This window comes from Amblyomma maculatum, chromosome 1, assembly GCF_055883805.1.
Source record: "Amblyomma maculatum isolate TAMU_Amacu chromosome 1, ASM5588380v1, whole genome shotgun sequence".
NCBI lineage: Eukaryota > Metazoa > Arthropoda > Arachnida > Ixodida > Ixodidae > Amblyomma > Amblyomma maculatum.
In genome coordinates, this window is record NC_139344.1 from 294,078,224 (window position 1) to 294,091,448 (window position 13,225).

General features: G+C 47.1%; 1 protein-coding gene across 1 annotated transcript in view; it reads left to right on the top strand.

Moving 5' to 3' along the window:
• Positions 1-13,225, top strand: part of LOC146206820 (protein Skeletor, isoforms B/C-like) — a 248,491-nt gene that overhangs the window by 76,839 nt on the left and 158,427 nt on the right. Inside the window, exon 2 of the mRNA XM_084591583.1 lies at positions 8,100-8,234. Coding sequence (XP_084447709.1) covers positions 8,100-8,234 — 135 coding nt within the window. The remainder of the gene's footprint in view (positions 1-8,099; positions 8,235-13,225) is intronic.

Consider the following 13,225-nt stretch of genomic DNA (forward strand, 5'->3'; position numbering starts at 1 on the left):
CAGGGCTGACAGTGTTCCTTAAATGTTGCCCACAATTCTGAAACATTTTTTTGAGGAGAACTTTTCGAACGCTAGTTCTAAGAAATCGAGCGCCGACTCATCCCTTGTATTTGAATAGTCTTTTATGATTTTGTGTTTGATTGCATTCTGTTGACGACTTTTCGACAGAGGGAAAGATACAACAACTATCTTATGGTCAGATATTCCTTCGTGCACTGTGGTTGAGGAATTAGAAAAAGAATTGTTTATGAACACTAGGTCTAGAATACAGCTAGCAGGCCCACGTACCCTAGTTTGTTCCATGACGACTTGTTTAAGTTTATGGGCAAACAATATGTTACAAAGACTGTCCGAATCATGTGTGGATCAATGCTAGGGATATTAAGTCACCGGCAAGGATTATTTTTTTTCTTGCCAAACAAATACAGATGGTCGCGCAGCTTGCGCAGGTAACTAGTATCAGAATTTGGAGGTCTATATAATTCGCCTAGTATAAACGTGTGGTCATGGTAGGTTATCTTCAGAAGGTTTTCAATCTGATCTAGAAGTCCCCCCCCCCCCCCCCCCCTGTTTCTCTGCTGCATGCATCCAAGTTTATGCTGGCATGTTCAAAGCCGGGTCCTTGTGCGGTGCGCCGTGTTCAGTGAAGGCGAAGCGGTGAAGCTCTTCCTTCATAGTTGCAGCAGATGGTGACGTCACACCCCAACCAACGTGGCCGGCAGGGGGATAGCTGAGTCTTGGTGCGTCATGCTCACAGGCGGAGGCGAGAGTTGATAGCGGCGGCAAAGAGTTCTCTGTTGGATGCTTCGAAGTTTATGCCGGCGAAACCGAAGAACAGGGCCTGTACAAACAAGAGAGGTGGCATGTTCATAGCCAGGTCCTTGCGCGGTCCGCCATGCCCAGGCGTACGTGTCGTTAGTGGGAAATGTTTGTGCCCATTGCTTTCCAAATTAGACGCTGTTGTGTAAGCGCCTGCCTCTCATGACCTTGCACCGTTGCGTTCTTTCCTGGGACATGTAGGGTACTACTCCCGTTTTATGTCCCGATTGGCTGTGCTGGTCGAACCGTTGAGAAGGCTTTTGAGGCCAAATCAAAGGCTTGCTTGGAATGAGGAAGCTCAACGCAGATTTATCTCGTCAAAACCACCTTATCATCTAGTTCAGCCATTCAGGTGTTCAACCCAGATTTGGATGTAATCGTGACCACGGATGCTTCGGAAAAGGTGTGCTGTGCTTCAGCAATACAATGACGAAGAAATGCGCACCGTTGCATTTGCATTCAGAACCTCTACCCCGGCGGAACGAAGATGTTCTGTGGGTGAGTGATAGGCTTTGGCATGTCTGTTTGCATACGAGAATTTACATGTCTAACTCTGGGGAAGATGGTTTGTGTTGCGTACTAATTTATCAAGCTTTGGTAACTTTGCTTTCTTCCGGTGGCGCACGACTTCGGCCCCTTAGACTATCCAAATGGTCTGCACGCTTACTGTACGACAACGTTTCGATCGAGTATCAGAAAGGGTCTCAAAACGTTATTGCAGATGCACTTTCACGCTATTGAATGCGCTTCAAATAAAAACGTAGAAATAGTCTCAATCATATCCGCGACAAAAGGGCACCTACAGCTTGCTACTGCTGCAGGCGAGCAAGAGGTTGAGGGATATGTCACAAAGGGTGGCCCCCGAAAAAGTCATTGACACCTGATGCCCTTCCTTAGTTTGACGAGGAACTGTTTCAGCTGGATGGCTTGTTCTTCCGAGGGAAAAAATGTAATCCCCGATGTACTATCTGAAGGCTTGCCATCTTCGCACGCGAAACCCACCCTGGCATAGTAAGAACCAAGCAAAGGCTATGTGATATGTATTGATGGCCCGGAATAGACAAACAAGTTGAAGCAGTTGTAGGTTTTTGTCAGGTTTGTCAATTATTTTCTGTACTTTAAATCAGCATATATAACATAATTTCACAGTTTCTGCATAACCGCTTCTTTAGGCGAGCCTCAGTTTATCTTGATTCAATTCACAAAACTATTTTTGGCAGCGTATTTACGGTAAAAAATTGCTTATGAACAAGACGCATCTCTATTTTCTCTGCGCTCACACGCAGCCATTTATCCTACGCTATTGAATTAGGCAAAATAATAGCCACTCGAGAAATTTATTTTCATGCATTCGCGTTATGATTTTTGTTTGAGGGACGATGTTGTGCCTACTGTGATTTCGTGGAAAAGCTCAGTCTAGACGCCGGTCTGTCCGTGTTCTCCGCAGGGACTCAGGCGATGTTGATAAACAGTCCGCAGATACTTGGAGTAAATATGTGTAGAAAGTTGTAAAACTATGGCGAAAAGGGTGGCGGAAGGTACCCTCCTTTATTGCCCTCATCACAGTTAATCCGCCCCTGTCCACGGTCATCAACCCAGAACGTACACTCCACGGCTGTGCTGAAACCTGTTCGCGAGAGGGTCCAAGCTAAGCAGTCATACACCCGTATGCAGATAGGAGACCAACATTTCGAAACGGTGACCTCATTCGGGGAGGAATTCTCACAGCTGAAGGCCTCGCTTTCAGAAAGAGAGGCTGGAATTCCTTTCTTCTAAGTGACTGTCACACCTGGAATGCATTTAAATTAACACGCGTAGCGAAAGCAGCTCTGACTCCGCCCTGGGCACTGCCCCCAAACGATGAGCCAACTAGTTCTGGAGATCGCGCAGAATCAGCACCAGCTGAAACGACGACATCTGAACCGCATTCTACTTCTCCAGTGGTTGACGCAAGTTCTACCGCACAGCAACGACACAGGACAATCGCTGCGACCAAGTGCAGGAGAGCGTCGCGCACCTCACAGGCTTCAATGCCGACTTTATTGTTTCGCTTCTCCTGCATACTGTGCTTTTACGTGTGTTCCGTATCTTTAAAGACATAGCAAGGTAAAACAACGCAAAAAGCACGCACAGGACGCAGAAAGGTGAGATGAACACAGGCGCTGACTGACTAACGGTTTATTGTTCTGATACCTCAGTAGATATACATGCCGGCATCAAAAACAATAAGAAGCCACATCGCAAACATAGATGACGCAGGAGCGCTATGATCGCCCAGGAAAAGCAGCTCCTTACATAGAAGGGAAGGACAGCCATTTTGCAGGCCTCGATAATTTCTCGCGTGGTTTTGTCGCCGCCCAGGACACTCAAACCGGGTGTGCATTTACAATCCCGGCAGCGAATGCCAAGATGGCATGATATCTGCTCTGTCGCACTGTAATTATGCTCTAGTAATCTTTTATTCAGGCATCTACCAGTTTGGTCTACATAGGCACGGCCACGCGACAACGGAATCGAGTAAACTACGCCCTCAGTACAAGTTACGAACCGATCGCGATGTTTTATCTTGCAACCAATCCGTGTTTGGCCCAATTTTCACACGCTTGCACATGCTGGTCAAGCGATCCGGAGCGGAAAAAAGAACATCAATACCAGCTCTTCTTCCTATTTTTCTTAGGTTGTGTGAAATTCCATGCGCATAAGGGATGACAGCGATCATCATATTCTTGCCTCCTATTTGGGATGACAGCGATCATCCTATTCTTGCCTCCTATTTGTGCCTCTCTTTCTCTATTTAGCAAACTCTTTGGCACATAGGATAAAAACGTCTGCGGGTATCCAGCCTGCATTCTGGTTTTGAAAACTATCATGCAGCTTGTGGTCGCATGATTTATTGAGTGCATTGATGAAGCAAGAACTAAAGATGCTGCGCTTAACCAACTTCGAGTGCGCTGAATCGAAGGGAAGAAGCGGTTTGTTGGCTCGAGCACACATGATTGGAGCCAAACTACAATCCTAATTCTAAAACCCTGATGAAGCCATTGATAGGCAGCTGGTCGGGGATAATCGAAGGTCTCAGGATGCTTGAAAAAGTACAAAGAACCGTGGACGCTTCGGACGGGAGGGCATCATGTTCGCAATGCAGGGTCATCAACAAACCTAAAGATCTGCTTCACACTGCTGCCTTCAAAAGACCTGTTTAACGCCCTGTCTTTCATGGCTAAATAAAGGTCACTGAGAACCGGGGCAATGGACGAACTTGTACCCCGAGGGTTTTGCCTTTCTTAATGTTTCCTCCGCGGATGTCCACGTTTTATCGGATGTGTCAGGTAAGCCAAAGAAAAGTATACTAGAGCGACGGAAGCGATTTTCGATATCATCGCAGCGCAATTAAATTGACTTTGTCAGAGGTGTCAAGCACAGCCTCTGGCGTCTCGACAGGCGAGGCACTGCTGTTTTTTAAGCCAACAATGTCAACCTCTAGTTCAACGGACGCCTGCCAATTTCTTGAGGCGCATTGCCAATATCGTCATGCCCAGACTCAATTCTTTGGACAGTAGCAGTCGCCTTACTTCCAGGTGGTTGGACTCAAAGTCTCCGGACAGAAGAAACTACATCCTACATTTACTAACTTGCTACAGGTTTTTCATGGACCGGGGCACAAAAAGGAAACGATGGTCGCTTCTTACGTGGCAATAGGAGCGGTCAGGGTAACTACGCTACATCAGTGAGCTCCCCATGGTAGACGCGGTGCTGTGCCCCAGCGGAGGGCGTTGAAATGGCGGAAATATAGGCTTCGTTCTCTAGCGACAGCGCTAGAGAACGACGGCAGAGGCGACGGCAGAGGCGACGGCAGCATTCTAGACGTCCAATTTCCGAGCTTGTCGGTCCAGGTTCGGCTCTGCCGGGGTTCCGTGCTTAACAAAAGGGCAGCCTGCAACAGTAACATCGGTGAGCTCCCCGTGGTAGGCGTGGCGCTGTGTCCACTGATGATGATAAAATCTGCGGCAGATGTCAACACAGAAGACAAGAATGCTGTCGTTAGCTCCAGCAGGGAACGTAAAGCGTTTAGCTGGGCCAGCTGACAGTAGTTTTCTTAATTTATTATTACAAGCGCATTTTTAAAAGGAGACGAGAAAAAACAGGAGTAACCAAGGTCTTGTTGTTTGCCGTCATGTCTTCCATTTTGCTACTTTTGTTTAAATTTAGAGTAGTGTAGGAAAATAAAATAATTCTTGATTCACGCCCTGTAGCTACTTCGTTTCCTTCTGCGCTTCCCAAGTGTTAACAACAAACTGGAATGCTGTCATGCCAGTGCTTGCAGCAGAACCATTTGTTTGCTTGCGTTGAAACAAGGGAGTGCCCCTGATTGCACACAAAGAAGTTTCTTATTTGTTTTCAATCACATTCAAGGCATGTAATTTTTAAGCATTATTTTTAAAAACAGAGCTTTAATAAAGTTTAGAAATTTTTTCTGCACGAAATTGAATCAAACCGAGATTTCCCCATTGAAAAGAATGAAATTTAAAATTTGCATCCTCATATTGACTAAATGTTCATACTTCCACTTCATCGTAGTGTTGTGTTGCTCTATCATCAAAACACTGCTGTTTGACCTGCTAACAAACTGTGGTGGTTTTCTCTTTGTTTGCTAGTAAATAAAAGACTCCTCTGAGCATGCATCTTCCTTCTCCTTCTTTTGCTTCCCCTGATGGGATTTTGCTTGTTCAACCTACTTTTGTAAAGATCCCTTGGTAGCTAGATCTAAGGCTATCCTTGAATTTTCTTGCTACGAGTTCCTTCGATTTCTCAGATATTTTTGTACGAGTTCCGTCAATTTCTCAAATATTCTTGTAATAAATTATCCCTGTACAAATAATGTTCATGTGTCAAGTGGTACTCAGTTTTTTTTTCCTGAGTCAATAAAACAATCGCTTTGTAGCACATCTGCCCTGCGGGAGGCCTTGTATATCTGCTGGGTCAAGGACATTGCATATTTGGTCCACATGGTTCTTTTTTCAGCGGGCCGCTGGGCTCAGAATATCTATGGGGTGAGGAGGACCATTTTCCGAAGTCTTGGTCTTCGGGGAGCGCTGCACTGCGGGGCTCAGATGAAATCATGCGGCCGGAACCATGCAGCCTCTGTGCGGCGCTAATTAACCTTGTTCCTTCTTTGTCAACCTGCTCCAGTTATATGGATCCCGATTATGATTCCTGTCTGCGAAACACCGGTATTATAACCTTTGCAAATGTTTACATGCGCAAGCTGTTAGTAAGCTTCTGTTTTATTTTGCATTTTGTTTCTATTGGCGCCTTCCTACCTACAACAAAATGCTTAAAGGGACAGAACATTGGAATTTCGGTCTCAATGCTTTTGCGGCGCAATGGGAAGATTGATGTCTAACATGTTCGATTCCATAACGGTTTTGGTACAAACGCTGTAGAAACTTTTTACCGGGAATTTTTCGATCAGAACATGCGCCCGTTTTTATGCAGTCCGATGCTGGAACCCGTGAGCAGCGACCGCGATGTCTGGTGGTCGACAAAAAAGACGTGCTGAAAATAAATATAAATTTTACTCGCCAGGCAGTAATTCGTCATTTTTTTTTTGCTTAGAGCAACGCCCTTTTAAGTTTCACACTCAAGGCTGTTACGGCACAATAACGTACGCCTCGTCGACGAAAGTTTTACTGCGTACTATCATCGCTTAATTCACGGAATTCTAAGCACTGTGGCGCCATCTAGTGGCAAAATCTGAAAGCATGCCTTTCGCGGTGCGAAAGGAGGGGTGGTTTTTATTTAAGGACGCAGTGGAGAGAGCGGAAAATATAATGAATTATGACAAGCACTCCTAGAAGAAAAAAGAACAGTGTGCGCTTGCGATAATCGGCGATATTTTGCTGACATGTAGTCACGTGGGGTACTACACCGAAAGTTATAAGGTTTCTCCGTCAGATAGCGCCTCAGTTGTTTTTATTTGATTTTCATGGCAAATTAAAGTTGCAAAGCCTCTTTTCTTCGATATTGCGGTGCTCGATCTGTACCATATAAGGAAAGGTCTTTCCATCTCCACCATAATCTCAAGACATATTTTGGAAAGTGTTCTGTCCCTTCTGATGATTCTTGAAGTCTTCCAAACGCTTTGTTTAGTTTTTTTTTTTTTGCCTTTTCGGCACCTCAGTAATTCTGAGCAGACATGTGAGAAGAATAAATAAACATGATCATCATGAACTGCGTGCTAACATTTCTTTAGGCTACTTGACGTTAAAACCTTTGAGTGAAACTCACTAATTGTGGACAGCTGTGTGATGTCTCACGTGCAAAGACATTCGGCAAATTTGGGCTCAAAGGGCTGGTTCCTTTTAAATGTCGCGTGGGAATGGTTTTATCCTGGTCGCAATGTTTGGCGTACGGATATGTTTTAGCACGAAAATTCCATGGTGCTTTCATGATGCCCGTTCACTCTTTTCTGTCGCCTAAAGGCCTCAGTGTCTGTTTTTGAGCCTAAAGCAAATTTCGCCCCGTCGCGGTAGTTAGGGCGCTCGAATACTGGGCTGATGAAACGGGTGCGATGCTGGAAGTGGTGGCTGCGTTGCAGTGTAGGTACACCACAGGGCTTCCGCTTGCTGTGTGATGTCAGAGCACGCTAAAACGTCCCGGATGGTCGAAATTACCGAAGCCCTCCACTGCGGCATCCCTTGTAGCCTGAGTTGCTTTGGGATTTTAAACTCAACAAAACATTAAAAATGATGAAAGGTCAAGCTGGCTTCAACCTAGTGATAGAGCAAAAGCTGTGATAAAGTATGGTTCTGAATGGTTTAGCAAGGTTGTACAGGGTTTGACAGCTTGAATTAAGAGTAGTTTACGCTTCGTCTTAAGGAGAGACTCGATAGCGCTTTAGCGTCTTCTTTTCATTCCGAGATTCTTAAAATATTTTTGCTTAAGTTGTTTTGGGGTTAAAGGAAGGCGTAGTACGTGTCTCACTTTTGAGTGGACGCCTACACTAAATTAGGTGGAGGTCCTTCGGCTTTAGCGAGGCGAAATCCTAAGTTGTACCCCGACTAAAATTTCCTTGGTGCCTAAGTTTCCAGGCATATTCCACTGTGCAGTAGCAAAAGTAAAATGAAATATCCCCAAAAGCTTGCTGTTCTAAAGGAGCGCTCCGCTGAAACCTGGTGCTGCCGCCAAAGCTCAGAAACCAAGGCCGACAGTTTTCAACCGGCATCTCATGGTTTGCTTTCCACAAGATGTGACAAGAAAGCTGCTGGCGTTACATGCAGGTTTCCATGCCCAGTACTACGGCAAGCTGATCGGACGCCTCCAGACACTGCAGCACCAGGTATCAGGCTTGGTGTACGCTGCCAGCGAGGACAGCTTCTATCTTGTGGACTTCAGCTACGATGGCGGCGGACCTGGTGAGTACCACGGAAGGGGACTCATTGGGCAGCCATAGCGCTTTTGGGAATCGTCGCATCTATATGTGAACCTGGTCACTGACAGAAGTATTATTCGGATATTAAGCTCGTAGCTGCGTTTTAGTAATGTAGAAAAATGAACTAGAACTTTTCGCCTTATATTTTAACCTCTCCACTTGGTCAAAAAAGCCAGCAAGAAGAGGGAGCGGCACTTTTTAATGAAAACTCAAGATTTTAACCTAGTTATTCTTTCCAGGCTAGATGAAAATAAAGTTCCGCAGACCCACACGAACACACGTCGCGTGTACACTGAGAAAAAAATGTTCTTGTATTCGTGATGAATCGCAAAATGTGCGTACTTGACGAATGTTATGGAGCAAACAAGCAAAATCATGACGACCCTCATAGTCATCTGTGTGTGCTGTCGTCTATACTCTTCTCGGTTGCCCAGCGTCTATGTACTTGTTTTACATGTGCCTGGCAGCGTTTGCTTCCCCTTAACCAGGCATTTCACCACTACTGCCGCACCAGTATTTAGGCAACGGACAACGTGACGGCAGTGAGGAAAAAAAAGACAGTTTAGTATAGTTAAAGGTGGAATATCGTGCAGGTGTACCGTTTGCCCGATTTTAACGATCCTTTGGTACTGTCTTCTTACCTCTGCTGTTCTCATAGCCGAGCAAAGGCAAATGACAGCTATGAATAGGAAAACTCATCCTGAATCTGGCCTATATGACCCCTCGTCACCGAGGGAAGAGTGTGAGAAGCGTTGCATGAGATTCACTTCCAAGGCAGACAAATATGCAGTTGTAAATTAGCGAAGACGGAAACCTTAGCAACCTCCAGCCAATTTCTCTCCAGTATGGGAAAGCTACTGTAACAGACAGTCCATTACAGAATCACAAAGTGCGCGGAGAAGAGTCGCCTATACCCGGAATCGGTCACTCACTAATCAGGGTCGCAATATTTGTCATCTTACCAAGGCCATGTTAACTGCTCCATGGCTTTTGACAATGTGCGCCATGTGCTGCCCTGCAGGCAGTCAGCTAAACGTAGAAGAAACGCGTTCTCTCTTATAGACCACACCGCGGAAATTCACCTTTGTTCATTTTTCCCCCAACCCTCCTTCAAGCTGTCTAGAAGAGGAACGCCATAAGGAGCATTGCTTTCCCCGCCCCTTTTTTAACGCTATTCTCATCCCTCTGGTACATGATCTTAGCGCCACACCGTCCCTTCACCCCTCAATATACGCTGACGACGGGCAACCCTGGGGAGTGCACGCTTTCAGCATTTTTTAACCCGCGCTCCATCCCAATCCAAAATACGGTCACCTGCGATTGAGCCCGCATTGAACATTTCGGCAGTAATCATTGTGTTAGAGTGCCCTTAATATCAGCTGTGAAGTTGGATATGCATGGTAGCCCGCATTATTCAATTCCAGCTTTAGTTGTGCGTTAATCGTCAGTGTTTCATGAGATCGAGGCGCGGCGGTCGTTGTCTCTCTCGAAACGCTCGAAACGACCTATGGAAACATGGAAACTCTAGAAAACAGATACTGCCTTTGTTTTCTTACAAATGCGCAACGACTTCGCAGCAAAAAGCGCTTGCTTGAACCATATTTTTCATATGCCCCCCGATGGTCGATTGAAAGTACGCTGTTGCCCTGTTGGCCCCTGAGGGATGCTACTCCGGCTGACGCCGCAGGCCGCACCGGCTATACTGGGACACTGGGACCAGTGCGGCCCCAGCGCACATACAGCGCTTCTCCCAGTGCATCGCGGATGCCAGCGACACACCCAGCGTCAAAAGGCTAATCCCAGCGTTTTTCTTCCATCGCACCAGTGCAGCCAGTGTCTTCCCGTTACTTCTCCAATGAATATCGCAGACCTCCAGCGTGCCCAGCAGATCCAGTGCAAAACCAGCGCGAAAATCTTACTGGTTTCGCACTGGAGACGCTGGTTTTTGCAATAGGGTGCTTATCCGGTCACCCTCCTCCTATCATAATTAACGTCGAAGGGACACCAAATCCAGAAATCCAAAGTCTCAGGATTTTAGGCCTCTATATTTCCAACAAGGGTGGAAACGCGGCTGTCAACCATACTCTCAAATGCAGAATATGATAAGCCTTATACGGAGAATTTTCAAGAAACATCAAGGCTTGAGGACGGTCGACACAAAAAGGCTCGTGCAGGCCAATCATCTAGATGTTGCCTTATAACTCCACCTCCCGGCCACAGAATGGGACCAGGTAGATAACATAGTTCGTGACAACGCTGAAGGCTGCGAATGAGGAGTTTCGCTCAAATGGACTCTTTATTTGGCTTGCTTGCATTCGAATCGATGGCAGCAATAGTAGCAAGCGTGCTCAGGGGTCGTCGGCCTACGAATGCCCGTTGCATTCGACAGTGCTCAAATCGGAGCAGAAACATATAGACAAACCGGCCAAGGGATACTGGAGAAGTCCGGAATAATACGGAAACCGAGGTACATTCCAGGCTAATCTCGGCACATCTCGCGCTCCAAAGGAAGCGAGAAAGACGCGTTTCGCGATAGCTTGTACAGAGATTACAAAATGTGTGCGTGCGTCGCAGTCACAGTGATAGGCCGCATGCCAGCAGATGTTGAAACATAAGAAATAAAGATTTGAATAGTTCGCGACATTTCCAAAGTAAACAGGGAAAGTTAAACAAAAGCATTGAAACATCTATGGCTTTTAGCGCGCGCAGTAGAGCTTCAGCCGCACAACATGTATTATTTCTGGGCACGCCCGGCGGCGCTGAGATGGGGTCGCGCCGTCGTAGATGAATTTGTTGTCGAGTTGTCTGATACGTCAACAAATGTACGGGCTGAAGTACCGCCGCAAGAGCTTTTCACTCAGCCCACGTAGGCGTAGCAGTGTCCAAACCCACACTTGGCGTCCTGGCTTGTACTCTGCGTCACTTCGTCGCAAATTGTATCGTCGGCCGTCGGTGAGTTGCTGTTCTTTAATGCGCAGCCGGGCGAGTCGTTGGGCTTCTTCCCGGTAAAGGTAGGCGGCGACGTGCGGGTTCTCCGCGTCGGTTACGTGCGGCAGCATTGCATCGTTCATCGTCGTGGGTTCCATGCCATACACAAAGTTAAACAGGCCGTGGTATACACGAAAATCACGTAGGGAGGATAGAGTCCCAGGTCTTGTCTTCGGCGTCGACATACTTCATACCAATCATGCCCGTAATCGTTTTGTTGAAACGCTTCGTAAGTCCATTTGTCTGGAGATGGTACGCTGCTGTACGTAGGTGGCTTATATGAGTATAGGTAGGTCGGGTAGGCTTGCGTCAGCTCTGCCGTAAATGCCGCTCCCCTGTCCTTAATAAGTATTTCGGGGGCACCGTATCGCAGAGAATGTGTTCGACCAAAAAACTTCACGACTTTTGCGACGGAGCCATTAGGCAGGGCTTTTGTTTCGGCGTAGCGGGTCATGTAATCCATTCCCACGATTATCCACTTGTTGCCCGCTGATGAAGTTGACTAGGGCCCGACGAGGTCATCCCTATTTGTTGAAACGGCTTAATCGGGGGCGGTATGGGGTTCAGTAGCCCTGCTGGTTTGACTGGGGGCGTCTTTCGTCGCTAACATTCACGGCACTTTATCACGTAATGAGCAACGTTAGCAGGTAACCATGGCCAGTAATATTTCCCCTGATTTGGTACAACGTGCGCGCAAACCCGAGATGTCCTGCTGCCGGCTCATCGTGCAAAGTTTGCTGAATTTCCTTTCTGAGGTTTTTGGGTATGAACAGGAAGCTGCGCGGTTCTGTTTGGTGCGGCGTTCTTCACGAGGATATGTCATTGTTTAAAGCGAACGACGACAAATGACGCCTGAATAGACCAGGAGGGGAAGCGATATCTTGCCTTCGAGGTACTCAGCTAGGTCTTTGAGCTCAGTGTCTGAGCGCTGCTGCTGTGCAAACCTGCTGGCGCTTACAGGTCTAAAGAATGCGTCGTCGTCGTCTTCTTTCAGTGGTGCATCAACAGGGGCCCGTGATAAGCAGTCTGCGTCAGAATTCTTGCGACCAGACGTAGAGATCTCTGCGATGTCAAATTCTTGGAGACGTAAGTTCCATCGAGCAAGGCGGCCGGAGGGGTCTTTCAAACTGGGCGAGTCAGCAGAGCGTGTGGTGATCGGTTACCACCTTGAATGGTAGACTGTATAGGTACGGACAGAACTTAGACTGACCCAGATGATCTCGAGGCATTCCATCTCAGTCGTCGAGTAGTTGGCTACAGCTTTCGACAGGGAACGGCTAGCGTACCGGATAACATTTTCCTCTGCGTCCATTTTGTAAGGATAGCGGCGCCTAGGTCAACGCTGCTTGCGTCTGTATGAATTTCTGCCTCCGTGTTTTCGTGGAAGTGCCCGAGGACAGAATGGGACTGTAAGCGCCGCTTATGTTCCCTAAAAGCAGCCTCTTGCGACGCTTGCCATTTGAAAGGTAGGTTAGCCTTTGAATGTAGCGTCAATGATTCAGCGACTCGCGAAGAGCTCCTCCCAACTCGCCGGTAGTAAGCGCACAAGCCAAGGAATCTGCGCTCAGATTGTATATCGGCAAGCTGTGGAAACGGCGATCGCCGCTGTTTATCCGAGTCTGGACAAGCACCACCCTTGCTAACGATGTGACCTAGGAACCTGAGCGGCCTGTAGGCTAAGTGGCACTTGTCTTGTTTTAACTTTAGCCCTGGTGACATGATCGCTTCGAACACTGTCCGAAGCCTTTTCAAATTGTCTTCAAAGCTTGAGAAGACAACGATATCATCCAAGTATACCATGCAAATCTGTCACGTGAAGCCTTCAATACAGCGTTCATTACTTGTTGAAATGTCGCTGGTGCCTAGCAGAGGCCGAAGGGCATCACCTTGAACTCGAATAGGCCGTCTAGTGCGATGAATATGTTCTTGCGATCTCTTTAGTCGGCCTCAATTTGCCAGTAGCCACTTTCGGGATCATCGATGTGA